At 48.1% G+C, this 27,596-nt stretch overlaps 1 protein-coding gene across 4 annotated transcripts; it reads right to left on the bottom strand.

Annotated features, from left to right (window-relative positions):
- Positions 1-1,404: 1,404 nt before the first annotated feature.
- Positions 1,405-25,869, bottom strand: CLU (clusterin). Of its 4 annotated transcripts, none has more exons than XM_007672126.3 (9): positions 25,791-25,869; positions 14,053-14,178; positions 11,692-11,840; positions 9,765-9,935; positions 8,133-8,583; positions 6,201-6,311; positions 4,351-4,577; positions 3,246-3,427; positions 1,405-1,689 (listed from the first exon to the last, which is right to left on the bottom strand). In XM_007672126.3, exons 1-9 carry the CDS (start codon positions 25,852-25,854, stop codon positions 1,671-1,673), a joined length of 1,500 nt encoding a protein of 499 aa, XP_007670316.1. In that variant the 5' UTR covers positions 25,855-25,869; the 3' UTR covers positions 1,405-1,670. The 4 variants fall into 4 exon arrangements, with proteins under 4 accessions (XP_007670316.1, XP_001515556.4, XP_028928253.1 ...); XM_001515506.6 differs by lacking the exon at positions 25,791-25,869 and adding an exon at positions 22,736-22,863; XM_029072420.2 differs by lacking the exon at positions 25,791-25,869 and adding an exon at positions 22,077-22,176.
- Between the last annotated feature and the right edge of the window lie 1,727 nt (positions 25,870-27,596).

Raw genomic sequence — 27,596 nt, 5'->3', positions numbered from 1 at the left:
GGGAGGGTTTTTTAATTTTTAAAAGATGGTATTTGTTTAGCCCTTACTATGTGCCAGGCACTGTGTTAAGTGCAGGGGTACATACAAGCTGAGCAGGTTGGACACTGTCCCTGTCCCACATTGGGCTCACAGTATTAATTTTACAGATGAGGTGAGTGAAGCACAGAGAAGATAAGTGGCTTGCCCAAGGTCACATAGCAGGAGGGGGCAGAGCAGGGATTAGAATCCAGGTCCTTCTGACTCCCAGGCCCATGCTTTATCCACTAGGCCATGCTGTTTCTCACATGGGAGCATCTAATGTGAGGCGGTTGTACCCACCACAGATAGAAGTTCCAGCAGACCATCAGGAAGAGGTGGTCCCTCCCCCATCCACAAGTGAGTTGGGCCCTGCCAGTGCTCCCGACTAAAGTAGGATCTGCATTCCTGGGGCTTAGACTAGGCTCCAGGATTTGGGCCAGGATAGGGCTCTATCTGCCTCCCTTTCTTCATGCTTTTTTTTTTGTTGTTTTTCACTCATCCTTCTCCATCTCATTCTTTTCCTTACTTGTCACCCTTTCCTCTCCATTATTTCCTTCATTGTTTCCTCACTCATCTGTTGTCTACCAACTGCTGTATAATTGTTCCCTCCCAAGCATGTAGTTACAATGTTTTGTACCCAGCAAGTGCTCAGTGAATACCAGTGTTGATGATGAGTTCCCTTTACTTCCAAGTGACTTTCTCCGTGTCTCCTTTATCTTTCTCACCTTTCCCCTGTTTACACCTTGCCCTTCTCTCTCTTATCCATCCTGACCTCCAGCTTTTAGTGTTGTGCTGCACTTAATTCCTGAAAGTTAGTGTGACTTGGTTCTTCTGATGGTGTTTTAGTGAGCTGAGCAATAGCTGAGAAAAGCTGGATTTGGAAATGCTGTTTCTAATTCTGATATGAACCTGGACTAGTTTGGAGCAAATTATTTCCCCTCTGCTGTTTCTCTGTGTTTCTTCATGAGTTAGACACACTCCCCATTGTATCCCTCCTGTTATCCCTCCCCACCACCTTACTGAGCTCTGGACCTTACTGAACTAACCCTGTTTTCAAGCTGCAGCTCTTCTCCCGACACACTAACCCCTGCCTCCAGGCCCTCACCTGGATTCCCATTCCTCCCAGCCTGGGCTTCTATCTCATGCATTTCAAGGAAGGACAAACTTAGAGTCTAAAAACTTTCAGTGCAATAATAGGACTTGTTCTGAGGGCTTGAAATGAATACTTGTTGGGTTTGTTCCACCTGGTACCTCCTCTTCCTCTTTAGCCCGGGTCACTAGGCTGTGGGGCCCAAACTGAGTTTCCTTGCAGCTCACTTTACTGTATAGCTTATTGGCACAAAACAAGCCAGGAGCGCAAAACATCACACACACCAGAGGGCTCACTGGTCGGTGAGAGGTCTATTTTATTCTGTTAGTAGTTTGGGAATGGATTCTCTTTTCCAGCAGTGAAGTGCAGGCATTGCGGTGTGGAATCCAGCACAGAGAGACTGGGCTGTGGGAGGGGTCCTGAGGACTGGGATCCCTCCCACTCTCTCTGCCTGGCCCTGTTAACTATAGAGCGCACAGAGGTATCTCCAGGAAGCTATGGCTTATCTCTTCAGGAGCTGGGATGGTGTTTGTCAGGAGAGGGGTGAAAGGGAAAGCTGCACTCACATGACAATCTTTCCTCTGAAAGAGAAAAAACAAGAGGCAACAAGTAAGAGTATTGTAGTGTTTAAGTTATAAGTGTTTTCTATGGGTCTGGGCATTATGCTAAATGCTGGGGAAAACGCAGCACAATCCAATCACTCAGCACCTGGTCCACACTCAGAGGGAGGGAGGATGGTATTTAGTCCCCATTTAACAGATGAGAAAACTGAGGCCAGAGACGTTACCTGACTTGCCCAAGGGGACACATCAAACAAATTGTGGAGCAGGGATTAGAATCCAGGTCCCCTGAATCCTAGGCCTGTTCGCTTTCCACTAGGCTGTGCTGCTTGCCTTGAGAAGGTATGGAGTACGGTTGCTCTTATGATCTCTGTGGGCACATTCTCGTCCATTGTGCTTCAAGTGCTTCGTACAATGCATTCAATAGCATTTCAATAAATAGTACTGCTATTAATAGAATCCCGAGAGCGTTTCTTCTAACTGGTATGTTGTACTCTCCCTAATAGTGCTCTGCACCCAGTCAGCACTCAAATACAATCGATCGACTGAACCCACGTGACTCACATTCCAGCAAGGAGAAGGCAGGTTGGTGTGTTGGGGAGCATATTAAATTTTTTTTAAGCTAATTTTCTCCCCAGAGCAAAATGGACAGGACATCTGTCCTCCAAACATCCTGCCTGTAATGTCTCTGTAAGTTACAAGTTTTCACTGTGCATTTATCTACTTTTTCCCCCCTGTGCTTTTCATCATCTACACCTATGTAGATAGAGACTTGTTTTTGCACTCCCCTTCCCTCCACCCCCTTCCCACTGGATTGTGTAAATTCCTTGAGGGCAGGGCGTCAGTTCTCCTTTGCAATGTCTCCCTACACTAAGTGCTATTCCCCCAGAGGGTGGTCTGTAAATGCCAAAACTGACCTATCCAGAGTCTAAATCTTCCCACAGCAGTGCCAACAGGCTACCTTTTTTTTAAAAAAAGCAAAGAAACCCCCAAAAAACCTAATCCACCTAGATGACAACAATATTAACACTGCCTTATTTCAGTTATTTTGGGTGGTTTGGCAGCGGGGTGAGGGTAGATTGCTATTAGTGTTCTCTGTCCCAACTTAGCAAAGAAAGATGGAAAAAGTATCCATGTGAAGGTCATGCCTGCAGGGGATTTTTAATTGGTCTAAGAGTTGGCCTGATTGGGCAGCTGACCTGGGCTTTTCTGGGTCTCTGGACCAGCAGCTTATCAGGGCTCCGGAACTGACTGAGACCCCTTTCCAGGGCAGAGGGATAAAATCTGGAAGTGTCATCAAGCAGGGGGATGGGCTAATCTTGGGGCTCCAAGCCAAACTTAGTGGTAGGGCTAGGGGTACATGACTCAAAAAAAACATACGTTTTGCTTACACAGCACAATCCCCACTAATATCGGGTTTGCTCTGTGCAGAGTTGGATCAGAAATCTAATTTTCTACTAAGAAAATTTCCTCCAGGACTGCACCTTCCACATGCACCCATGGCCTCTCTCTGACTAGAATAAGGCACTAGGCTCCACCAGGCAGAGCCCAACCAACTCCTTGGCCCCAGGACTTACGCAGCATTCTGCTTATATTGCCGCAGAGCTTCCTCCGCTACCATTTCCATGAACTTCGGGTCGTTCCAAGGAATTTCTCCCGGGATGGTCAGAGAGATTGGGTCCGAATCGAAGATGTGCACAACCACCTCTGTGTCAGATGGGATGGATGGATCCTCTGGATTTGAGGATTTCGAAAGCAACTAGTGGAAGAGAGTAAGGCAATGAGAAGTTGAATCATTTCTAACCAAAAGTGCTTATTTTTAGAAAGGGATTATTAGCACTCCTTAAACCAAGTTTATGCTGGGGCCACTTAACCTGGGCAAAAGCTTGGTACAGTGCTCGGCCCATAGTGTGTGCTTAACAAATGCCACAGTTATCACTGTGCGCTTTCCCCTATTCCACACTGCCTGGTACTTTCAAAGATGATGATACTGCCTCTCTAGGAGTGCTGCGAGACAGTTGGCCTGCTCTGACTGGAAAATTATGGCATTATTTTACAGAGCCTCTCACCTAAGTAGAAGGGGCTTTAGCCTCATCGAATTAACCCAGCTTTGCCCCTGACATGAGCAATATTGCCACCCCACTGGCAGAGAGACTGAAGCCAAGGATGCTTATTTACCCAATTCCTCTTCCCCAGGGCACTGGAATAACTGGCCCTGGCTTCAATTAGCAAAATCCTCAACCGGGTTTACGTTTTCCTCTCTGCCTCGCAGGATTTGATACCTTTAATATAGGAATTGGGTTTAAGCAGGCCACATAAAGTGCACATCCTAGGCAAGTCCATTCACCCTAGCACGTTGATACGTATCTTTAAACTCTTGTTGCTTCCCCCTTCCTGTAATTATTTTAAGTGATGGTCTCCCATGCCAGATTACAGGCTCCTGAAGAGCAGGGATGGTGTCTACCAACTCTATGGTACTTGCCCAAGCACAAACGGAAAATCCCAAGAGCCCGGCTACCGGGCAGGCTAGGGGAGGCATCGGGGAAATCACCCCAAAGGTCCACCTCAACAGCCAAGAAGGGAGAGCTGGACCTCCTCCCCTCACCCCCATGAGCACAAGGCAGACATCAGAGCCTCCCTATCTCCCCACTGCCTCACGGATCAGGGAAGCCAGGCCCGTACCGTGGTGACCTGGAAGATTCCGTTGCTGTTCTGCGTGACGTTGGCCAGCTGGGACACCCATCCAAATTGCTTGTTCAGCTGATCCAGGAGGACAGACATGTTCAGCATCTCCATCTGGAACGACTGGAGGAGCTCGTCATATTTCTTGGAGAATTTCTCCGCTACCCGGAGGGCATCTTCAAACTTCTCCCGCAGCTGACTTTGTAAGGGGTCTGTCTCCGAGCAATCTTTACAGGGTGAAGAGCCGGGGAAGGAACGGAGCACCGAGAGAGAATGATTAGGTGTAGAACCCGGAGATCGTGGGCCCAGTAGAGATCAGTCTCTCTCCTCGACCCGTCCTCTCTATGCACCGATCCAGAGGACCGGTAACTCTGCCTTAGGCCGGTCCAGTTGTCTTTCAAGAAAGTATTTGATTAGGCCCCTGAGCTAAGACAAGGGAAGCTTGGGTTTCTGCTGCTAAATCTGCCCTCTGCAGTACCACACAGTTGAGCTGACGTTCTGCAGTGATCTTCCCTTTGGTCTAACTGACCAGCATTTGACTTATTTACCAAAAAAGAAAGCCATCTGGCACTGAACCGGAGTCTTTAGGTGGGATCCTGCAGAAGCAGGTGTCATACACCTGTGTGCCCGGTGCCACTCATCCCAGCAGCTGGCAGCTTTAGCTAACCACCCAGCAAAGTAAGGATGAGGGCTGAGTTCACCTATTGTGCCTTTACTGGGGAGGGCGGGCTGGCCAGTTTTTAGCACATATGTGCAGACTGAGTTAAACGTGACAGAGAAAGCTATTGCATCAGTGGTGAGGGATAAAGCATAAAGCTCAGTCAGGCTTCCAGATGACTGGTGGGGTTCATGGAGTTGGCAAGAGGCACAACATTCCTTCTGCGCTGCAAAAGGGCCCAATCAAATGAGGAGGTCAAAGGCAAAAACTCATGGTCACCAGTCATTTCTCTGCCCCTAATCTAATCTAATTAGGGACTTTCTGACAGGAAGTGGACATGGCTTGCCTCTGAATGGACGTGGGGCTGGTCTCAGGAATGAAATAACAGATCTTCCGTCAACAAACAGAGGGCAGGCACCTCTGATACATGTGTGTTAGAGGACCACACCTGACCTCTGCAATGGGTATGAGTAGTCACTTTTTCCCAGGTCTCCAGGATTTTGTGTGTCCCCCAGAAATAAAGCCTAAAGTAAAGCCTCCAGATTCACAGAGCCATCCTTTTCCCCTGCCACTCTCCCTGTTATTGCTTCATTTAGATGGCAACACTCCAGAAGTGACACAAAAGCAGCATGAGGAGCAGGAAGTCCACAGCGCATGCCGACTCTGATTTACACCCCCAGTTTTGCTATATGGCTGCTCCCTGCTTGGACCAAAAAAGCCCTACTATTCAAAAGGTTAAATTCATTTCAGAAGCTCAGGCAGGGGATGATATGAAATGCAGGCAGACGCAGGCAGTATATTTTACTAAAAGATGGGAGTTGGGTAAAACCTTCCCTGGTTTTCCTTCATGATGCATAAAGCCACAGGAAAGTCATGCAAGGCCCCATGTGGTCAGGGACTATCCAAACTGAACTTGTAGGTACCCCAGCACTTAGCATATAGTAAGCCCTGAACAAATCACAGAATTATTATTGGAAAGAGGTTAAAACTGATCCTTGACTTTGGTAAATCAAGCCAGGCTTCTACTATTGCACTGTTGAAACTCCAATCAGAGTGCTCTGAATCTTTTATGGAGAATCATTAGTTATGGATGTTAAGTGTCAATAGTGGTATTGTGGTGGTGGTGGTGATGATGATAAAGTTGAATCACTGAACATTACCAGGGAGGCGGGGGTGGGGGGAGCTCACTTACCTATGGACAAAATCTCCTGGCACTTAGCACACTGGTCCTTCATCTTCAAGCAGCCTGCTGAATTGCGTCGGATTTCCCGGCACACCATACGGTCATTGGTGGCATTGTACTCTGGACACGCAAAACAGAAGAAATCACATCAAGCACTGATCAACTCGTGGCCCAGAGGCAGAAGGAAAAGACACCCGATGCTCTCGTTCGCTTCTCTCTGCTGTCCCTTAACTGCCCAGGATTCATTTCTACTTTCTTCTCAAGAGGTCTTCCCTGATTTCAGCCCTCATTTTCTCTTTTCCCACCACCTCTGACTTGCTCCCTTTATTCACCACCCGCTCCATCCCCACAGCACTTAATGTATCTAACCGTAACTTATTTGTATTACTGTCTCACTTTGCATGGAATCTTGATACACACACTGGAGAATTATTTCTCTTAATTTCCACTAGAGGCTCCCAAGAAGGAGGCTGTGGCCAGATAGGGCTAGACCTTCACAAAATCACTATAATCTGCCTTTCCGCTCCAACCAACCTGCTACTACACTAATCCAAGCACTTTATCCTATCCAACCTTGACTACTGAATCACCCTTCCTCTCTGACCTCCCTGCCTCATCTCTCCACTCTAGTTCTTACTTCACTCTGCTGCCCAAATCATTTTTCTAAAAAAACCGAAAACATTTAGTCCACATGTCCCCATACCCCGCCTATCTTACTTGGCTGATTTCCTACTATAACCCAGTCCACACACTTCACTTCTCTAACACCAACCTATTCACTGTTCCTTGATCTCATCTAACTGACCCCTTCCCCCACAACCCCCAACGTCCCTCAGGCCTGGAACTCCCACCCCATCCATATCTGACAGACCACCATTGTCCCCACCTTCAAAGCTCTCCTAAAAAAAAAACCCAAAAAAACCCAACAAAAATAAAAAACAAAAAAATCAGCTCCTAAATGCCATCTAAATTCTTATTCTCCTATTCCCTCTCTTTTCTGTGCCACCTATATACACGGCTCTATATTCTTTAGGCTAAATACGATTGATAGATTGAGTTCACCCTTTAGACTGTAAGCTCCTTGTCGGCAAGGAACATTTCTACCGACTCGGTTGTACTGTACTCTCCCAAGTATTTAGTATAGTACTGTGCACACAGTAAGCACTCAAATAGGACTGATTCCCCACATATCAATAACTCTGGCAAAAATGTCCTCCCTAGTTCTTGATAAGGGCATTTTATGAACCACATAGAAATGCTCCGTGACCAAAACAGTAGTTTTCCGCAGATCTACATCTGGAGCAGACACACTTAGCAAGCAGCTCCTGGGCCTGATTAATAACCGGAATACTCTTTGGAGGCAAATACCCCAGTCTCTCTCAGTGAACCACCACGGGAGGAAAGACAAAGCCTGACTAGCCTTGGTCACTTCCTAGTCCGACAACCCCCCTGCTCAGGTAGCAGTTGGAGGGGAAGGAGTCACAATCGCTTGGGAAATGACTGGCTGGCTGCCAGGCTGGCAATTACTCCCAGCTTAAGCAAGGAGCAGGAAAATGGGCAGGTAGCAGGAACAAGGCACTAATGGTTGGGAGTTAAGACTTCAGAACTTTTTCGATCCCATTCGGACGTAGGCTGGAGACTGTGTTTTGAGCCTCCATACCTTTGGAATTTCAGGAGGGTGTGGGTGTGGGGGGCAGAGTATAGGGGGCAAAGCCTTACCATTTCTCCTGTTGGGCAGATATACATGCCCTGGGTTGGTGGAACTGCACTGACTACCCAAGTGCTTTCTCTCTTTCCACATTTTGGTCAAATGTGGGATAATTGCACTCTCACAAATCTATAGCTCCTGCTTAACAGAAACCAGAAGAGTGGCCCAAACCAACCTGCAGTGCTCAGAATCCCACCTACTCTCCCATTCCCAAAAGACAGAGAGTTTCCCACCTGGCAAGAATCCACCCAGTGACGAGTCACGACCGTGGACGTCCCACTGATTTTCCCTTTCTAAGGCTCTCTGGGTCCCCTCCATCATCCTCCGGGTCATTTCAAAAAGAGGCTGGAACAGATGTTGGAAGCCTTGGTGGCGAGGGAAGAAGGAAGACGTGTCCCTGACTACCCTGCCGCTGGAGAAAGGGAAACGGAAGCCCCGGAAGGGGGATCTCATGGGGTCTTGGAACACCCCCAGAAAGGGGGAGTGGAAGATGGGGTGCATCTGCCCGTAAGCCATCGAACTGTCCTGGAAAAGGTCATCGATGCTCTGCTCCATCAGGCTGAAGTTCTCCTCCAGGTTGTCCAGCCTCTGGTCCTGCTCGAGGTCTTCTTCCAAGAGGGAGTCCATCCGTTCCCCATTCAACCAAATGGAAAAGGGCGAGGACTGATTCAAGAACTCCTCCAGCTATTGGAGCAAACACACGCCCGAGCAGCCAGTGAGGGTCTGTGTCGGCATCTGGACCCTTTAAGCACGTGAGATTCACCCCACCCTCTGTTCCCGCCACTTAGGTTCAGATCTGAAATTAATTTATATTAAATGTCTGTCTCCCCGTCTAGACTGTAAGCTTCTTGTGGGCAGAGAACCTGTTTACCCACTCTGTTGTCCTGTACTCTTCCAAGCACTTCGTACAGCGCCTTGAACACAGTAAGTGCTCAAATCCCAACGATCGGCTATTGGTGGCAATGCCATCTACGAGCCCCAAGGGGACCTGCAGCAGGCTCGCCCAGCTACATGGCCAACTCCAGCCCATGGGGAGACGCAGCTCCAGCTCAATCGCAATGGGCAGGCTGCAAGAGCACCCCAAGACATAGCTATAGCATTAGAATCACCCACATGGTCCCATTCAAATCTTTACAGGGCAGAGTTGTATATGATGCTACCTGTCATCCCAGGGAAGCTCTCTAATCTAATCCAGCTATCTGATGGGCCCACTAAAAGTCGACATACAGTATCGAAGGAGTACTCAGTCTTCAAAATGAGAGTCCCACTGAACTATGTACGCTCTCACTCCCTGGGCGAGGAAGAGGTGGTGGGGTGGACAGGGGATAAAAAATGATGAGGGCCAGAAGGAACAAATATGTTCCCTCCTGGTTTTCTGGTTGGGGACAGACAGGAAGCATCAGGTTTTGGTTACACTCATTTTTAGGTCCCTTGTTTATGCTTTCATTCAGATGGAAAATAGCCTCTTGTGGGTGGTGGATTTTTTAATATATATACAAACACACACATATCCACCTCTCTGGCCTTGCTTAATTCAGAGCTAACTCTTCTTTCTCCTCCAATCCCAGCTCTGCCATTTGCCTGCTACATGACCTTGGGAAAGTAACTTAATGCCTCTGTGCCTTAGTTTCCTCCTCTGTAAAATGGGGCCTGAATCCCTTTTCTTCCTTCCCCTTAGACTGCGAATGGTGTGTGGGTCAGGGGATATGTCTGACCTGATTATCTTTACGACCACCACAGTTATTATTCTTTCCTCAGAAGATTCCTTCCTACCTGGCCAGGCTCAGGGTGGGGCTAGGCACCCCCAACAGCAGACTTGCCACTTCCCACTGGCCCCCTCCATCAGGGAGGTGGCCCTCTCTCACCTGGCGGCCGACCAGGCCAGAACCGCTCCTGCAGACCCTGGAGTAGAACTTCATGCAGGTGTGCTTCAGGCAGGGTTTGCACTCCTCCCACAAGGCCATCATGGTCTCGTTGCACACCTCCGGCTTCTCATTCAGCTGCTTCTCAGTTTCCTTGGCCAGCTGAATGGCTTCCTGCCAGGGGAGAGGAGGAGAAGGCTGTGATAACCACCCAGAAACGCCTAGCAAGATGCTAAGAGTCTGACTGGGTGAATGACAACCTTCATCTGGCCAAACTAAGCTCTTCTGGCTGGAGCCCAGCTTAGACAGCCTTTGCAGTGCTGTAAAATGGGGGTTAACTAGCTCTTCTCCCTCCCCGTTGGACTGTGAGCCTCAGGTGGACCAAGGACTTTGCCCAATCTGCATATATTCTCTCTACCCCAGCGCTTAACACAGTGCTTGGCACATAGTAAGCACTTTCCAGATACCACATCTACAATATTGGCAATGCTAACAATACCTCGATTGCTAGCATATTTTTTCTGAAGAGCTCAAAGTTCTCCTTTTACAGGTATCTTTTCACTCATACTGTATCTACCCCAGTAAGCATTTAAATACTTAATCGTTAATCGTTATTATCCCAGTGATCCTAGAAGGAAGGTTCATGGTAGACACCATGGTGGGGCCATCATGGTGAGGTCACTGGGGCCCAAAGGGAGTAAACGAGTTATTTTAAGCAGTGTTTCTCAAAGTGTGGAACATGAGGGGCTTTCAGGGGGCTGCGGCCAATCTGCTGGTGCAGTGTCCGGAGAGGGACCAGCAACCCCCAGGAGAGGTGAGCCCTTTTCTCCTCACAGGATAGCACTGCTGCTGTTTTTAGAAAGAGGTTTCTGTCACACATTCTCATTCCAAAAATGCCACTTTCGGGAAGCTGAAGGTGAGTGGGAGGTACCCCCTTCTGTGTCTGAGGATCACCAGCTCAAAGAAAGAGCTGAAAATAGGCCTGGTCTGAAACCAGTCCCAAATGAAATCCAAAACAGGGCTTCCCGACCACTGTGCTGTGGAAAGCCTTCAGGGGTACCTGAGAACTGTGCTGAGCTGCCATTTTAAATTTCACTGCACCTCTCCGGATCTCTAACATGCAGGGGAGCATACCCAATCGAAGCTGGCAGTCCCCAGCGCCACAAGGGGAAAGAAGGGGAAAGGGAGGATGCGGGGGGTGCGGGTGCGAGCGGGTGTGTGTAGGTGGGGATGCCGGGAAGAGATAGACTGAGGAAATGTAGATATTTATGGACCATTCTACCTGTGCTGGGTGAACCTCCTACCATGAAAAAGTTGAGAAGCACTGCAATAGTAATGTTTAAGCTCTAGAATGTATGTTCACTGTGGGCAGAGAAAGTGTCTATCAACTCCATTTTACTGTGCTCTCCCAAACGTTTTCATACAGTGCTCTGCACCCAATCAATACTCAAATACGATTGATTGGTTTCAGCTGCCAATCAGGTAGGTCTGGTTCCCAAAGTTGGGAAGACATCGGAAATGTGCTTCAGCATTTCCAATCAAGAGCCCAGCTGAAGTTCTGGGCAGCAGACAGAGTCAGAATATTGGCCCTTGGACACCACTAGACCATCAGCTCCTTGAGTGCAGGGTTTGGGTTTACTGATCCCGTTCTATTATACTCTCCCAGGCTTCAGTACAGTGTTCGTCACATAGTAAGTGCTCAGTAAATATCGTTAGTCCCCTACCTACCTCCCTGTAGCCCTCAAAAACAAATACAGCTTCCCTAAAAAGTGCCCTGCAACATGCAGTGGCCAGGGAGAATTATTAATAGGTCAGAGACGTGATGTGGAAAGCCATAGGCCTGGCCCCGTGAAGCTACAATTTATCATGCCCCCGCCTCTGCTAGGGACCCAGAGCCCCAGAGCAGCTGTAGCAAGGTTGAACATCCCACCTCCTTCTCCTTCTTGGCTTTCTCCAGGGTGTTGAGGATCTGCTGGTGGTCTTTCCCAGTTTTGTCCATAAGATTCTTCATCTGCTTCACACCATTGATAGCATTTTCAATCTCGGCATCTATATACTTACTCCCTTCTGTGGACAGCTCTGCAATAGGGGAAGAGATAGAGAGGTATAGGCAATGAGGTTGTGGAGAGGGACAGGGAAGGACAGGGAAGAGTGTTGACCTAGAATCTGAAATGCTTGGGTTAGGGTAGATCGGAGCGGAGAAAACTGTGTATAATGCGATGGCCAGCAGAACTCGGGATGGTCAAGGTCACCTCGGGGTTTCCTTTTGTTTTCAATCCAAATGTGCATTTCCTCTTTGATCTCAGCCAGCTACAGGGGTGAAAGCATTCTTTTCACCCAGAATCACATTGACCTGACCTTGAAATGAAGATTGCTGGATCTCCCAAATGTTAGACAGGACCATTAACCTGGTAAGGACTGAGTACTTGGTCCCTTGACCTGCTCCCTGTTCCCTAATCATCCCAGCAGGATACCTTTCCTTTCACAAACCTCTGCTAGTTCTGCACTTCAACCTTCTCCCTCTCCTTCATCTCTCCTGCCTTTGGCTTTGGTTCCAAACTGCTGCTCGGCACTTAGGAGGAACATACTCTGGGAAGCTATCTTTCCTGGGTTCAGTTTAGCTTTTTAACAGAGTTCATGAAGGAGGAAAACCACGATTCTCATTCCATTTTTCTGTCCCTCTGAGCCCAGCTCTATTCTCTTCCTAGACCGTCTGGTCTCTGGTTTTGTAATTTGGCAGGCTGGACTGGGACATTCTACTGCGCATTTGTCCCAGTAAATATTTACCCAGAGAGCGCACTTGGAAGGAAGTGACCTCAACAAAGGGGTGGGGAACGGGTAGGTTTCGGGGCAGGAAACAGCACAGCCTGGACAGTACCAGTGCCAGCTGCTTGCTGTGACTGAACTGGTCTCTGGCGTCGGTAGGCTATGGGACCCCAGGCCTAGATCTTTTGCAGATCGCACAACACTCTGTGCAGGTAGTGGGAGCGTTCGATTCCCGCCTTGTTGTCTGCTGCATCTCACCACACTCTTCATGGCAGGAGAGGACTCTTGGGTTTCACTAACTGGGCTGGGGGGAAAAACTTTCCTTTCTGACATACTGCTCATGACTCAAAGGAGTCATGGTGACCCAAAAACCAGCCCATGCTAGGAAACCACAGCGTTCTGGCACAATGAAGCCAATGGCCAGAGAGCCAACATGAATCATACCAACAGGGTGCCAGAATGTCACAGAATGGTCCCAGTGAGCCAATGGAAAATGACATGGCAGATCTGGACCCCAGCTTGGTCTTTGTAAACCCAGATTATTTTTGCATTATTTCAAGAGCTCCCTGCTGTACCACCCCCTGAGAAATTTCACCTGATCACTACAGTATTTGTGTTTGGATTCATGGGTCGTAGGTCCTGATGTATGGGTCCATCTGGTTGGGATGGCAATGGGCAGGAGTGACGTCAGACTCCCTAAACACTCCCCTTTCCCTGGAATGGGACCGGATTGGTGGGGGAGGGGGAACTGCAGGAACAGGGGCTGAAAATCCAAGATACAGCATGGCATGGAGAGGCAGTGGCTGAATTTAACGGTTGGCCCAGTTTATGTGCAAACAGGCAACGACTGATGTCACTCAGCCATAAAGGAGGACCCAGACCCAAGCAATTCTCCCCAGAGAGGAGGAGGGTTGCAGCCCCCCAGCTCCTGCCTGCAGTGCAGCAGACTCTTTTGCCGGGGAGGGGGGGAATGTACAACAACTGAACAAGGGACACCTTTTTTGTGTACCCAACGTGGCCAGGACTGCGGGTCCCACAATGGTCTTTTCAACCACACACACACACACAAATTCATAGGTAAACTTCACCACCAATCAATAGTATTTATTGGCCACTTACTGCATGCAGAGCACTGTACGAGAGCATTTGGGAAAGTAAAACTCAGTTGGTAGTCACAATCACTGCCCACAAGTACTTTCCTCAACAATAAGACCGATTATTGTTGTGTTGTACATTCCCAAGCGCTTAGTACAGTGCTCTGCATCTAGTAAGTGCTCAATACATACAATTGAATGAATCAAGCTCTACCAACTAAGTGTTCAAAGGGCCCACCTGTGATTGCTATCTCAAAGCCTACTTCCCAGCTCCTCCACAATACAGCACCAGTAGCCCCTTAGGCTTCAGAGACCGTTCCAGTGAGTAGCAGTGCTCACTGGATCTTACTTAGGTTTGGATTCTCTGCACAAGGGAAAATAAAAACCATCCAGAGAGTCGGAGGCCCAGCTAAGGAGCTCGGTAAACTTACGCTGGAGTTCATTGGGGGAAACCAGTGCCTGGGCTTTCCCCAAGTTCAGCAGGAGCCCCAGAAGCGGAAACAGGAACACAGACATCATGTTCCCTCTTTTCCCAATTCCAGAACCTTGCCACAAACCTGTTGGAGAAGGAAAAAAAAAAGAGGATCAGTTGATCAACAGCATCTACTAAGTGCCTACTGTGTGCAGAGCACTGTACTGAGAGCTTGGGACAGTACAACAGAATTAGAGGGTACAATCCCTACCCTCAGTGATCTTAAAAATCTAGAGGAGACAGAAACAAAATAATTTACAGGCAGGAGGGAAGAGAGAAATGTGGATGAGTAAGGGGTTAAACAGTGGAGTATACAAGCCAATGGATAAATTCAGAAGTGCTACAGGTGGTGGTGAGTGAAGAAATGTAGCAGTGGCTCAAAATTCCCATTTTCAATAGTTGGAAAGTCACAGAAATCAATCAGGGGACACCTCCTGGAGGAGGTGGGATTTCAGTGGATGAAGAGTTCTGTAGTCTTGCAGATTTGAAGAGGAAGGGGTTCCCAGAAAGAGGAGGGGTATGAACAAGGTGTTGTCGGCAGGGGAGAGGAGAATGAGGAAGCACAGTGTGAGCTGGGGTGCAGTGGGAGAAGAGAGAGGGAGAGAGCTGTAGGAATGCCTGGCAGATGCAATCTCTTGATTTTCAGAAGCTGGTTTACTAGCTGCAGCTCCTTGGGAAGGGACTGCACAATGGGAAAAACAAAACTGATCTGATGAGCACAGTAAAGGCAGAGAAAGGAACACAGATACCCAGGCCCATCATTAGCTCCCTAACTATTTCACTCTCTGACCCCGGGAAGTCACTCTTTGTGCTGAGGCTTCCTTAGCTTTGAAGCAAGCAACAATCCTTGCCATCAGATATAACATCTAGGAAGTACAGTGCGGCCAGAAGATGAAAGGAGCTTCACGGAAGATACAAAATGGGGTCTTCATTCAAGACATATGGATTTCCAGTACTGCACTTTTCAAGGGATTGTTCTTTAAGTCAGTTTCTTTTTGCCTTTCCAAATTGCAGGGACAAGCAATTAGCGAGCTGAGATTGCACATGAGTAAGTCTTAGTTAGTTAAAGAGGGAGACAGGAGCTATGTGCCCAGAATAACAATTTGGAAGAGACGGGACAGTCCTTTATAAATCTCAACCAGCAGATACTTTAGGATTTCTTCCTCCTCAGTGCTTCCCCTCTGCACTTCTGAGTGGGGCTTATCCCTCTATCCTTGGGAAGCTCCTCCAAAAGGTGAACATTTAGCTAGGGGCTTTCCTACATATCGAAAACTTTATTCCTTTCATCCCTGACAGATCTTCCAAAAATAGCTAAAGAAGAGATGGCCTCAATTCCATGGATCTCACTAGGTAGCGTGAACGAAAAAAAATGAGAATTATCTTTGTTCATTTCCGTAACTCGGCTTCCTTGATAGGTGAATTTGAAAAGCTATCATTTTGGATACAACTCTGTAAAACATATTTTTCAAAATGGTGACTCCCCCCCAAAAATGGTGAAATGAACAAAAATAATATTTGAAAAAAAATATGATTTCTGCAAGGCCTGTCGCCTTGGGAAAAGCATTTTGATTCATAAGCATGCCCCAATTGTATGGTTAGAGGAGGGATGTCACAAAAACTTGAAAAATGAGCATCTTGGTCCTTCTCAGGATTATTCACCCATTACACCAACAATGTTTATTAATCCCTCTAGACTGTAAGCTCACTGTGGGTGGGGACCTTGTCTACCAACTGCTTAAAGCAGTGCTCTGCATACAGAAAAACACTCCATAAATACGACATTTTTCACAAGAAGGCCACCATCATCCATTTCCCTGATGTCTCTGGGAATTATTAAGAATTCCAAGAGACTGCTCACTGCACTTTCAAGTCTTAAAATTCTTAAAAGAACAGTATGTATTAAGCACTTTCCATATGCCAAACAATGTGCCGAGGGCTGGAATAGATGCAAGACAATCAGACCATTCTTGGTTCTAAATGGGACTCGCAGTCTAGGAGGGAGAGCAAACAGATAAGCCCTCTCTATTTTTCAGATGAGGAAACCAAGGCACCGAGACAGTGAGCGACTGTCCTACCATCACCCAGCACCTAATTGGTGGAACCAGAGTTGCAACCCAATCCCAAGCTCTTTCCCTAAGTCATGAAGAGAATCAATTCATCCACTGTATTTATTAAGTATTTACTGGAACTATACTAGACATTTGGGAGATAATTTCCTAGAGAGTCGATGGTAAACACATTCCCTGCTCCTAAGGAGCTCACAGTCAAGACTGTGAGCTCTTTGTGGACAGGGAAAGTATCTACCAACTCTTATACTGTACTCTCCCAAGCACTTACTAGAGTGCTCTGCACACAGCAAGCACTCAATAAATATTATCGATTGATTGAGGGAGAGAGAGACTTAATGTGTAAGAATCCAAATACACAGTCAGCACAGAAGGGAAGGTGAATAAGGAGAAATGAGGGCCTAGTCAGGGAAGGCCTCTATGAAAGGATGAATAAAAAGATGGAATAAACAGCCTCCCACAGATCTTCTGTATCAGACAAAATAACTTGACAAGATCAGCGGAACTCACACTTGCTTAGCATAGCCAGCAATAAGATGGAATTGAATAGAACATGAAAAAGTCTATGCTCACCACAAGGAATCTGGACTGCAATGAAAATTGGAAGCCCCTTTTTTTCCACGGCTCCCTTACTGCTTGCGGGAATCAGGTCTGCAGCCCGGGCTCGGAGCCCAGAAAACAGCCTTCAGAGGAAAGGGCTTTCAGCTGATCAATGTTTCAATTCCTGGCCCTGTCCAATGTGAGCTGTGAGCCAGGACATGGGAATTCTATTACAGCCTCAATGGCCACCTGTCTGACACTCTGGGCTTCCTAACAAGCTACTTGAGCAGAGATGCTTTCATCAGTAAATCTCAGCTGGCAATTTGAGGCCTGTACTTTAGCATCTTTCTCTCCCAGCTCATCAGCAAGAAAGAGTAACCTTCACTTATGCTCTCTACCCAGGAGGCCTGCGAGGCCCTTTTCCTCCCACATCAAGGGGTTTCTGCAGAGCCCCAGGGAGCAGAAGCAGTCCAGTATGGGCTTAAAAGGCTTAATGTTTGCTCACTCTTCACTCCTTATCTACCTCACCTTGGTGAAGGCCAGACAAGTCTAAGCTCATGCAAAGATTTTTCCCCTGACTCAGGGTCTTTGTCACAAGTTTAGGAGCCACTGGCCTACCTGATTATCTTGTATGACCCCAGTGTTTAGTATAGTGCTTGGGACATAGTAAGCACTTAACAAGTACCGCAATTAGTAGTAGTGGTAAGGTAGCTGGGACAGAGCAATTAGCCCGAAGAAAAGAGGAATTAAAGCCTCCTGAGCCCTTCCTCCCTGCTGAACGCTGTCAATAGGACTTCACTAGGGCGATCCAGAGCTGAGGTCTTTACCAGAGACTCCCCAACTATGTGCCAAGCACTGTGCTAAACAAAGCAGTAGAAACAATGGCATCAGACCCAACACAATAGGCACCATTGAGATAAATTCCTCAGGGATTCCCCTCTGCTCCTTCCGGCCATTCCAGCCATTCCCAGAGGCTTTGGAGGCTGTGTGCCAGTCTCCGCACACCTAACATCCATCCTCGCCCCCACGGGCTGGGCGAAGGAACCGTTGCCAAGCCTCACTGTTACACAATGAAGGCTTTCCCAGAAGTTGGAGGTGTTGTTGCATAAAATCCTAACCGCCCCCACCTCCTCACCCCCATCTCCTATCAAAAGCAACTTAAGGTCACCCTGTTCCCACAACACAGGGAGGAGGTGGGGAGAGGGACTTTTCCCAGCTTTGCCCTGGACTGTGGGCCAAGACGAGGACTGCGTCCTTGGGCTGGTTACGTGGGATGAGGGCGTAGGAGGGGTGATCAGTTGAAATAGGATTTTTTGCCAGCCCCAAATTTTTATTCAGAACTCAGTGAAATACAAGGGAAGTTTCACCAATAGAATGGCAAAGGCCCGGCAGGTTGCCTGTGCCAAATTCCAACCCCAGATGGGCTGGTGGCAGGGCAGAGGGGCCGGTAGTGAGGGTTTTAAGACAGCATTTGGCATGAGCAGATAAACTGACTCATGTATCTCTGGGTACTGCCCAATCCCGGTTTACCAATAACCCAGCTCTATCTTCGAACATCAGTTTTTCATTTCTTAATGCACTGCTTCAATCATTCAATTATATTTGAGCGTTTACTGTATGCAGACCACTGTACTAAGTGCTTGGGGAAGTACGATAATAAACACATTCCCTGCCCACAAGGAGCTTACAATCTAGAGCAGGGGAGGCAGGCAGAATATAAATAAATAAATTACAGATACAAACATAAGTGCTGTGGGGTTGGAAGGGGAGTTCTTATAGCTTAACTGGAGTCTTATTCTGGCTTTGTCTGTCTGTACTGGTTCTATTTCTTAGTGGTTCCTTCACCCACTGCTTTGCTCGCCATTCCAATTCTCACTGAACCATGCTATACCACTGAGCATGGATCACTTCTAAATCTTTTCAAATCCTACTCCCATTTGGATTTCTGTGTTCAGCCACAGGCCAAATCCTCTGTGCAAGATACACCCAACCAGACCCTCTTCCCTTATCTCCTTAGGGTCATAAAAAGGCAGTTGCCCTGGGAGGGTGAGAAAATGATGAATTATGAATGCAGGGGAAAATGAAGAAGGGATTATACTGTACTCTCCCAAGAGCTTTTACAGTGCTCTGCACAGTAAGTGCTCAATAAATGATCGATTGAAGGGGGTGAGAAAAAGAGGTCTTCTCTTTTGTAAAGAAGTGGGGGACTGGGAAAGGATGACAGACTGACGTCACCCCCCTCTAGTCTGTAAACTCTTTGAGGGCAGGGAACATGTCTATTGTACTGTACTCTCCCAAGCACTTATTACAGTGCTTTGCACACAGTTAGGGCTCAGTAAATACCACTCAAAATTAGAGTCAAGTTTTCCGATAAGATCTTTCATCTTCTTCCCACAGAAAACTCCATTTCCACAGCAGAAATTGTCTATATTACAAATTAAGATCAGCGGGATCAATAAAAATGCTTAGGGAGGAAAAATATTGCAACCACCATCTTTCTCCCAATCCTACCCTTCCTTTCCATCTCACTCCTAACCCTTAGGCCTAGAAAGAATGGCTAATAATAATGGCAGTACTTAAGTGCCTTTTTATTTACCAAGCACTACACTAAGCACTGGGATAATATAACACATTCAGATTGGACACATTTCCAACGCCATATGGGTCTCCTGATGTAAGAGAACAATAATTTAATCCTCATTTTACAGTTGAAGGAACTGAGGTCCAGAGAAGTTAAGAAATTTGCCCAAGGTCACTCGGCAGGCGAGAGAGATGGGATTAGAACCAAATCCTCTAATTCCCAGGCCTGTGCTCTCTCCACTACGTCACGCTGCTTTCCTAAACTCTCCAGAAGAAGGAACCTAGCAAAAAGTATTGACTGATCTGACTAAGCACTCATTTCCTCCATCTGCCTTCCTTACTACGTGCCAGGCATTGTACTAAGCACTGGGGTGGATACAAGCAAATCAGGTTGGACACAGTCCCTGTGTCACGTGGGGCTCACAGCCTCAATACTCATTTTACAGATAAGGTAACTGAGGCCCAGAGAAGTGAAGTGTCTTGCCCAAGGTCACACAGCAGGCAAGTGGCGGAGGCAGGATTAGGACCCATGACCTTCTGACTCCCAGGCCTGTGCTCTATCCTCTACACCATGCTGCTTCTAATAGAGAACTAGATTTAATTGATTGCCAGTTTCTGAAATCTTCTGTTGATGCTATCATCTGACACAATATACCATTATACTGGAGGTATGGATCGCCTAACCCAAGAACTTGGCCTAACAAACACTGCAGAGTCATCTGGAGAAATTTTACACAAAGGGGGTTAGGGTAACCTCGCTTTACAAATGAGGAAGTAATGGGATCTAGAGATAGAATCCAGGCATCCAGAGCTCTGGCTCAATCTCTGGTTCCAGGAAGGACTGTACAAGTATCTGTCCTCACCACCCTGTCCCCTAGTTTGTGTGGGGGTGATCAGGTCCCCAACACCCGGCTGGAGATGCCTAGGAGGCCAGGGGTACTTGCCTGCTCTGCAGCATTAGGTGGCCTGGAGCCAGATCTGGGTCGGGGGTGTGAGAGGGGCATAATGTCCTGACTCCGTAGGCTCCCCCGGGCCCACCACCTCTTATCCTTTGGGCACTGTCACTGCCCTGCCCTGAAACAAGGTCACATACTGCTGGGATTGCAGAAGGCCGCATCAGATGAGTTGGCACGGTCGGCAGCGAGCAGCGGGTGTGAGTACAATCCCTTCCTGCAGACTGTGGTCATGAGGAATCTGAAGGTCTTCTGACCTAAAGAGGAGCCTGACTTGCTGATCCAGGAGAGGGAGGCGGCAGCCGCAATTCTCTGAGCCCAGTACTGCAGAGTCATTGCAGGGGGCTGGGAAAGAACTTCAAAATTAGAAACCGCACAAGGGAAGGACAGGCAAGAGAAGAGACGGGCAACTCTCGTTCCCCGGGGGGGAGACCCGGCCGACCCAGCCCTCTTCTCCGCAGAGCTTCCTCCTGCAGAGGATAGGAAGCTGACACAGGAATGGGGAGGAGAAATTATGTTATCATAGTCACTGTGGTATTTGTTAAATGCTTACTAGTGCCAAGCGCTGCACTAAGGGCTGGCTGCTGAGTATCCACCCCACTCCTAGAGGTAATAGGAAGCTCTGGAAACCTGTCTAGAAATTAGGATCCCCATGGGCACTTTACACAAAAATGCGTGCTCCCAACAGAGGCCCTGAGTGCTCCAATTCTACATCAATTCTGACTCTAAATTGTCCCACTTCCTGTCAACAGCCCCAAAATAACCACTCTTCCCAACACTGCACTCTCCCTTCATAGGAGTCACAGAAGCCCACACTCTCATTTCCTTTTCTCTTTTCTAGCCTGCCCCCGACTCCTACGTTTTCAGCTGGTTCTTCCCATATACTCTCTCTCTCTCCTTTTGGTCCTTCACTTCATTCCTTTTTTTTTCCAATGGGTGGAGGGGGGAAACAAGGAGAAGAATCCAGAAATAATAAGTTGATAAGGACAGAAAGTCTGAACCTCATGCCCACAGTTAAGCTCTAGAAGCCTCAGGCCTGGAATTTACAGGACCCGGAAACTCACCAAATTCTGCCTCTTCAAGGGTCAGCATGCAATTACTCAGCCTGGGGAAATTTTCCTGATAGTGCTCTTGGGAGGGGGGCAGTTTGAGGAGGTCAGTCGGTCATGAGGGATTAAGGGGGTGGGACCTACACCTGTCTCCTGCTCACTTCTCTCGCAGTCATCCCTATCCACCCACTTCCTGGTCACCCCTGGGTAATAATAATAATCCTTACGGCATTTGGTAAGCGCTTACTATGTGCCAACCCCTGTTCTAAGCACTGGGGTAGATAGAAGGTAATCAGATTGGACACAGTCCCTAACCCACATGGGACTCACAGTCTCAATCCCTATTTTACAGATGAGGTAACTGAGGCACAGAGAAGTTCATGTGATTTGCCCAAGATCACACAGCAGACAATTTGCAGAGCCAGGGCTAGAACCCACGACCTCTGACTCCAAAGCCCATGCTCTCGCCACTAGGACGGCGGAGTGAACTCCATTTAGAGGAAGGATGAAGGTCAACTCATGGGGGCTGGCAGCAGGGGTGCGGCCGAACCTGCAAATGCTGGGCAGCTGAGGACAGGGGCGGCCATATCAGGCTGCAGTGGCTAGTGGAAAACTGGCTTGAGCAGGAGATCGCAGCAGTGATTCTAAGGAGCCTAACCTGGGCAGCCCTCCCCTTCCACCCACCCATTCCCCGATGCAGATCAAATCTAAGCATTCCAATTTCAGCACCTCGGCACAGGAGAGCCATATATACCGTTAAACCCTAACACTCCCTACTCCACCTTCTCCCACTACCTGAAGCATGCTGCTCTCCAAGACAGCTGGGCTCCGGTTCGGGGGCCAAGCAACTTTCTCGGGAAGACAATCCTGAAGGGACCATGACTCTAATGTTTGCCTGAGAGGCAAGAAGCTTCTTGGCTTCTGGCCCACGGCTTTGCAATCACCGAGGGGTTAAGACCTCTGATTAGGTAAAATGGTCAATCTCTTCTCTCTGCAGGTGTCCTTGACTCTAGAGATTGGACTACAGGATGCTGGGGGCAGGGGTAGTTCCAGAAGGCACCATGGTGCATTAGAGGGCCAGAAAGCGATCTTCACAAAAACCCGGGGACCGTTTTAATTTCCATAAAGGTTTTTCCTCATTAGGAGAGGGGAAAGAGAGGCGGAAAGGGGAAGAATCACATTCTCCCTCCCTGGTTTAGAAACACCTGTACATTTCTTTCTCCCGGAAAAATTTAGGCTCCGGCAAAATTCTATTCCTTCCTACTCAACCAGCCCCAGAGCTCCACTAGATCACCCTGGGGACGCCCCCCCCCGCCCACACACACCTTGAGCCCCCAAAGCCGAGACGGCTAATCAGACATTTCCCCCTTCCTCTCTATCAGCCTTCTCTTGCTGCCTCCCTTTTGGCTGCAGCTGAGCGCCCGGCTTTTAAGAGAGATTTAAAAGCATCTCACCCATCCGCAGCGTGCTTTGGAGCCCGGACGCTGATCCTCCCTTTTCCCCGGATAGCTCCTCTGCTCTCAGATGACGGCGGGGGATGCTGTATTTATAAACCTCCCACCCCCCGCTTCTCGCGACCTTTGGGCACACCCCCTTCTTGCTCCTGTCTGCAAACCTAAATGAGTCACTCCCAAAGAATGCCCTGGAAATGCAGGGGGAGCTTTCTGGAACCCTGCAGGCAGGCATGGGCGGCCTGCATTCTGCATGGAGGGCAGCAGGAAGCACTGTTGCACCGTAAATTGACTTAAATTATTAGCCTTCGGCCTAATAATAATAATGGCACTTATTAAGCGCTTACTATGTGCAAATCACGGGTACAAAGTGACAGGCTATCCCACTTGGGGCTCACAGTCTTAATCTCCATTTGACAGATGAGGTAACTGAGGCACAGAGAAGTGAAGTGACTTGCCCAGAGTCACACAGCTGAAAAGCGGCGAAGCCGGGATCAGAACTACCCATGACCTCTGACTCCCAAGCCCGGGCCCTTTCCACTGAGCCACGCTGCTTTCCCGGTACTGATTAAGCTCTTCCTCCGTGCCAAGCGCTGTTCTAAACGCTGCGGGAGATACAAGGTTATCAGGGTGTCCCACGTGGGCCTCACAGTCTTAACCCCCATTTTACAGGTGAGGGGACTGAGGCCCAGAGAAGCGAAGTGACTTACCCAGGGTCACACGGCAGACAGATGGCAGAGCCGGCCTTAGAATCCGGATCTTTCTGACTCCCAGGTCAATGCTCTATCCACGAGGCCACGCTGCTTCTCTGAGAAGTGGCCCGGGGTTGGGGGTGGAGAAAGAGAGGGAGAGAGACAGAGAGGGAAGTAGAGAGAGATAGAAAATGTGTGTGCCTTTCTCTCCCCCTCCTCCATTTTAATACTTGGCACTGTAAGTGGATTCCTGGTGTTCCCCAGGGCAGGGATGGGACTGAAAAGAGCGAGGAGAGAGAGGGGAATAGAGAGGAGGGGAAGGTGGAGGGGAGAGGAAGGGGGAAGGGTAGGAGCAGAGAGGACACTTCTCCCACCATATGCCCCAGTGGAAGCCATTATTCCCCCCAAGGCGGCTGCCTGCCACACTGCCAGCAGCCACTGCCCCTCCCCAGCCATTTCCAGAAGTGCCAGGCCTGGCCTATGCTCTTGGATCTCTACCCTTTAAGCACTTGATATTTACCCCACCCTCAGCCCCACAGCACTTATGTACATATAAGTAATTTATTTTAATATCTGCCTCTCCTGCTAGACTAATAATAATAATAATAATGTTGGTATTTGTTAAGCGCTTACTATGTGCAGAGCACTGTTCTAAGCGCTGGGGTAGACACAGGGGAATCAGGTTGTCCCACGTGGGGCTCACAGTCTTAATCCCAATTTTACAGATGAGGTAACTGGGGCACAGAGAAGTTAAGTGACTTGCCCACAGTCACACAGCTGACAAGCTCATAGACTGTAAGCTCATTGTGGTTAGGGAAGATGTCTTCCAACTCTGGTGTACTGTACTTTCCCAAGTGCTCAGAATAGTGTTCTGCACTCCATAAATACCATTGATTGATTGGCCAGAAGCTGTTTCTGGCCATGTCGGAAACCCCAGTATGCTTTAATAATAATAACATCTGTGGTATTTGTTAAGTGCTTACTATGTGCCAAGGTCTGTACTAGGCGCTGGGGTAGATGCAAGATAATCAGGTTGGACACACCTCTATCACACAAGGGGATTAGAGGGTGAGCCCGTCACTGGGTAAGCATTGTCTCTGTTGCCAAATTGTACATTCCAAGCGCTTAGCAGGGGGAAACCCTAAAAACACCACGGTCTGGCCCAAACCGGGACCTTGACCACCTTAGCTCGGAGACCTGCGGCTCAGGAACTCCTACTGCTTCTGATGGAGACCTGGATCCTGACTTCACCATTTGCTTGCTGTGTGACTTGGGGAAAGTCACTTCACTTCTCTGTGCCTTCATTTCCTCATCTGTTCTATCTTCCCCCTTAGACTATGAGCTCTATGTGGGATAAGGACTATGTCTGATCTGATTGTATCTACCCCAGAGCTTAGTACAGTGCTTGGAGCATTTTAAGTGCTTAGCCAGTATCTCGACGATTATTACCACTAGTGTACGGAAGAGGACTGTCCCTTCTGCAGTAGGCAGCCGGGAGCAGAAAGTGGCAGCAGCGGAACAGGAGCGGGGAGGGTAAATCTATCATACTCTCCCGAGCACTTAGTACAGTGCTCTGCGCACAGTAAGTGCTCAATAAATACCATGACCCTGATGCCGTCTTCCTCTCTGCTTCCCTGTGGCAGCCATGTCCCCTGCTGAGATTGGGGTGGAAATGATAGCGGAAGTCTGACGGCAAGGAACATGCAGGAGGCAGAGAGGCTTCTGAGGCTTCCTGCCCGCCTTGGCCCTATCACCACTGCTTTCCCTTGGGTTACTGCAGGGTCACCAATGCCCTGGAATAAACCAGTATCTAATGGGGGCCTGCTGGGCATAATGGAAGGTCAGGAAAGCACCCCAGATTTCATGACTGACCCACCTAATTAGAGGCATTTGATCACTTCAACTCCTTTGCAAAAGGTGTCCAGTGGTACTGCTGTACCCCCATTTTATCTGGGGGTATGGAGAAACTGAGGCATAAAGGAGCTAAGGGATTTCTACAACGTCATTCATGTCCTCAGGAATGGAACTCAGGCTAACGGATTTTGGGCCATCCTGCTCCATATGGGTAGGAAGAGGGCAGAGTGGGAGTAGGATGGGAGAGAAAAGAGATGGGATCCCTGGAGTCTTGGGGAGGACATCCAGCCAAGCCCAGGGATGTAGAAAATGCATATCATTTTGACAGCTCTAAATTGAGTATTGTAATTGGTAAACAACTGAACTCAGGGCAGTTGGATCTCTATCAGGACGGTTTCGGTAGAATCTATCTGGTGCCCTAAGACCTCAAGGATCACTCTCCCTGGATGTCCCACCAGCACCTCAAACCTACCGTGACGCATGATCCCTCCTAAATCTCCCCTTTCCCTTACCTTCTAGGCTTCGTTGGTAATACCACGATCTTTCCTTTGGCAGAAGCTCCCAACTTTGTGTCATCTCTGACTCCTAGCAGTAGTAGTCACGGGGATGGTGATTGTACTTTGCCTACTTTGTGCATGTGACTGTACCAAGGGCTGGGAAAAATTACACAGGAGAGAATCAGACCCAATCCCTGGCCCTCCAGGGGCTCACAATCTAGGAATAAGTTGGGGAGGGGAAGTTGGCGACACATAAGAAAAAACAAAAATAATAGAAACAAAAAGCCAACGCAAAAGACAACTTTCAGAGTCCGTCTGTTCCAGTGGTCCGATTACGTGCTGAGCATTATGCTGATGTACTAGATAGATACAAAATAAGAATAATTTATTCTGTCTCCGGGATCAGGAGTGGAGCAGCTGCCAGCAGCAGAACATGCAGCTTGCACTCTCAGTTCCTCTCAAGCTTACCACTTGGCTGGGCTTTGTTTGCCATCTCTCCTGGCCTTGGGTTCTAATCTCGGCTCCGCCACTTATCGGCTGTGTGACTTTGGGCAAGTCACTTAACTTCTCTGTGCCTCAGTTACCTCATCTGTAAAATGGGGATTAAGACTGTGAGCCCCATGTGGAACAACCTGATTACCTTGTATCTACCCCAGCACTTAGAATAGTGCTTGGCACACAGTAAGTGCTTAACAAATACCATGTTCATCATCATCATCATCATCATCATTCTGCTGCAGACCCCTTGCTCGCATGGGAAGCAGGGTCGTCTAGTAGAAAGAGCACAGACCCGGGAGTCAGAGGGCAGGGATTCTAATCCGAGCTCTGCCACTTGCCTGTTGAGTGACCTTGGGCAAGTCACTGAACTTCTCTCTCAGCTTCCTTATCTGTAAAATGAGAAAACCTGTTCTCCTCTCTACTTTGACTATGGGTCAGGGACTGTGTATTTGACCGGATTACTTTGTATTCACTCCCATGCTTAGTACAGTGCTTGGCACATAGTAAGAGTTTAACAAATAACACCTATTGCTATTACATCATAGCCTCTGCCAGAAACTCAAAAGACCACACAGCTCTCCCCATCTTCAGAGTCCTTCAAAATTACATTTGCAGGAAGCCTTCTCTGACTGATTTCTAATCTCCCCAGCTTTTGTCCTTCAACTGCTATTTCAGTACTTAGCTCCATCTAAGCAATAAAGTACTCTCAACCTCCAAGAGCACTTATGTAGCACTTATGTACTAAGCCCTTATGTCATACATACCCCATTACTAATGAAGGCATCGGCTCATGTATATATCCCCATTTTCTTTCCTCTTCCTATCTGTAACATTTATTACTTGGCCCCTGCTAGACTGTAAACTGTTTGAGGGAGGGGATTGTGTCTACTATTTCTCTTGAACTCTCCCAAGCACTGAGAACAACGATCTGCACACAGTAGATGCTCAATAAATGCTACTGATTGTTCAAAATCCTCCTAAAATCCCACCTTATCCAACAAATCTTCCCCAGTTAATTCCCAATATCCCAAGTTGTATCATCTCACCAAACATCTCTAGGCCTTTTGTGCTTGTGTATTCCCAACTTTAGCACTTGTGTAGCTACATTTATTCCACTGTACAATCAACTCTTTATTCTCATTACTCTATCCGTAAATATCTGCATGTCTGGTTCATCTATTAGAGTGTAAACTCTTTGTGGGCAGGGAACACATCCGATACTTCTGTTGGACTTTGCCAAGCTCTTAGTACAGTGCCTTGCATCCAATGGGTGCTTAGTAGGTAGCATTACTACACTTTGACTACATTCAAAAGTACCACATG

Source organism: Ornithorhynchus anatinus, chromosome 9 (genome assembly GCF_004115215.2).
Source record: "Ornithorhynchus anatinus isolate Pmale09 chromosome 9, mOrnAna1.pri.v4, whole genome shotgun sequence".
NCBI classification, from domain to species: domain Eukaryota; kingdom Metazoa; phylum Chordata; class Mammalia; order Monotremata; family Ornithorhynchidae; genus Ornithorhynchus; species Ornithorhynchus anatinus.
This window is presented reverse-complemented; position numbering and strand designations above follow the sequence as displayed.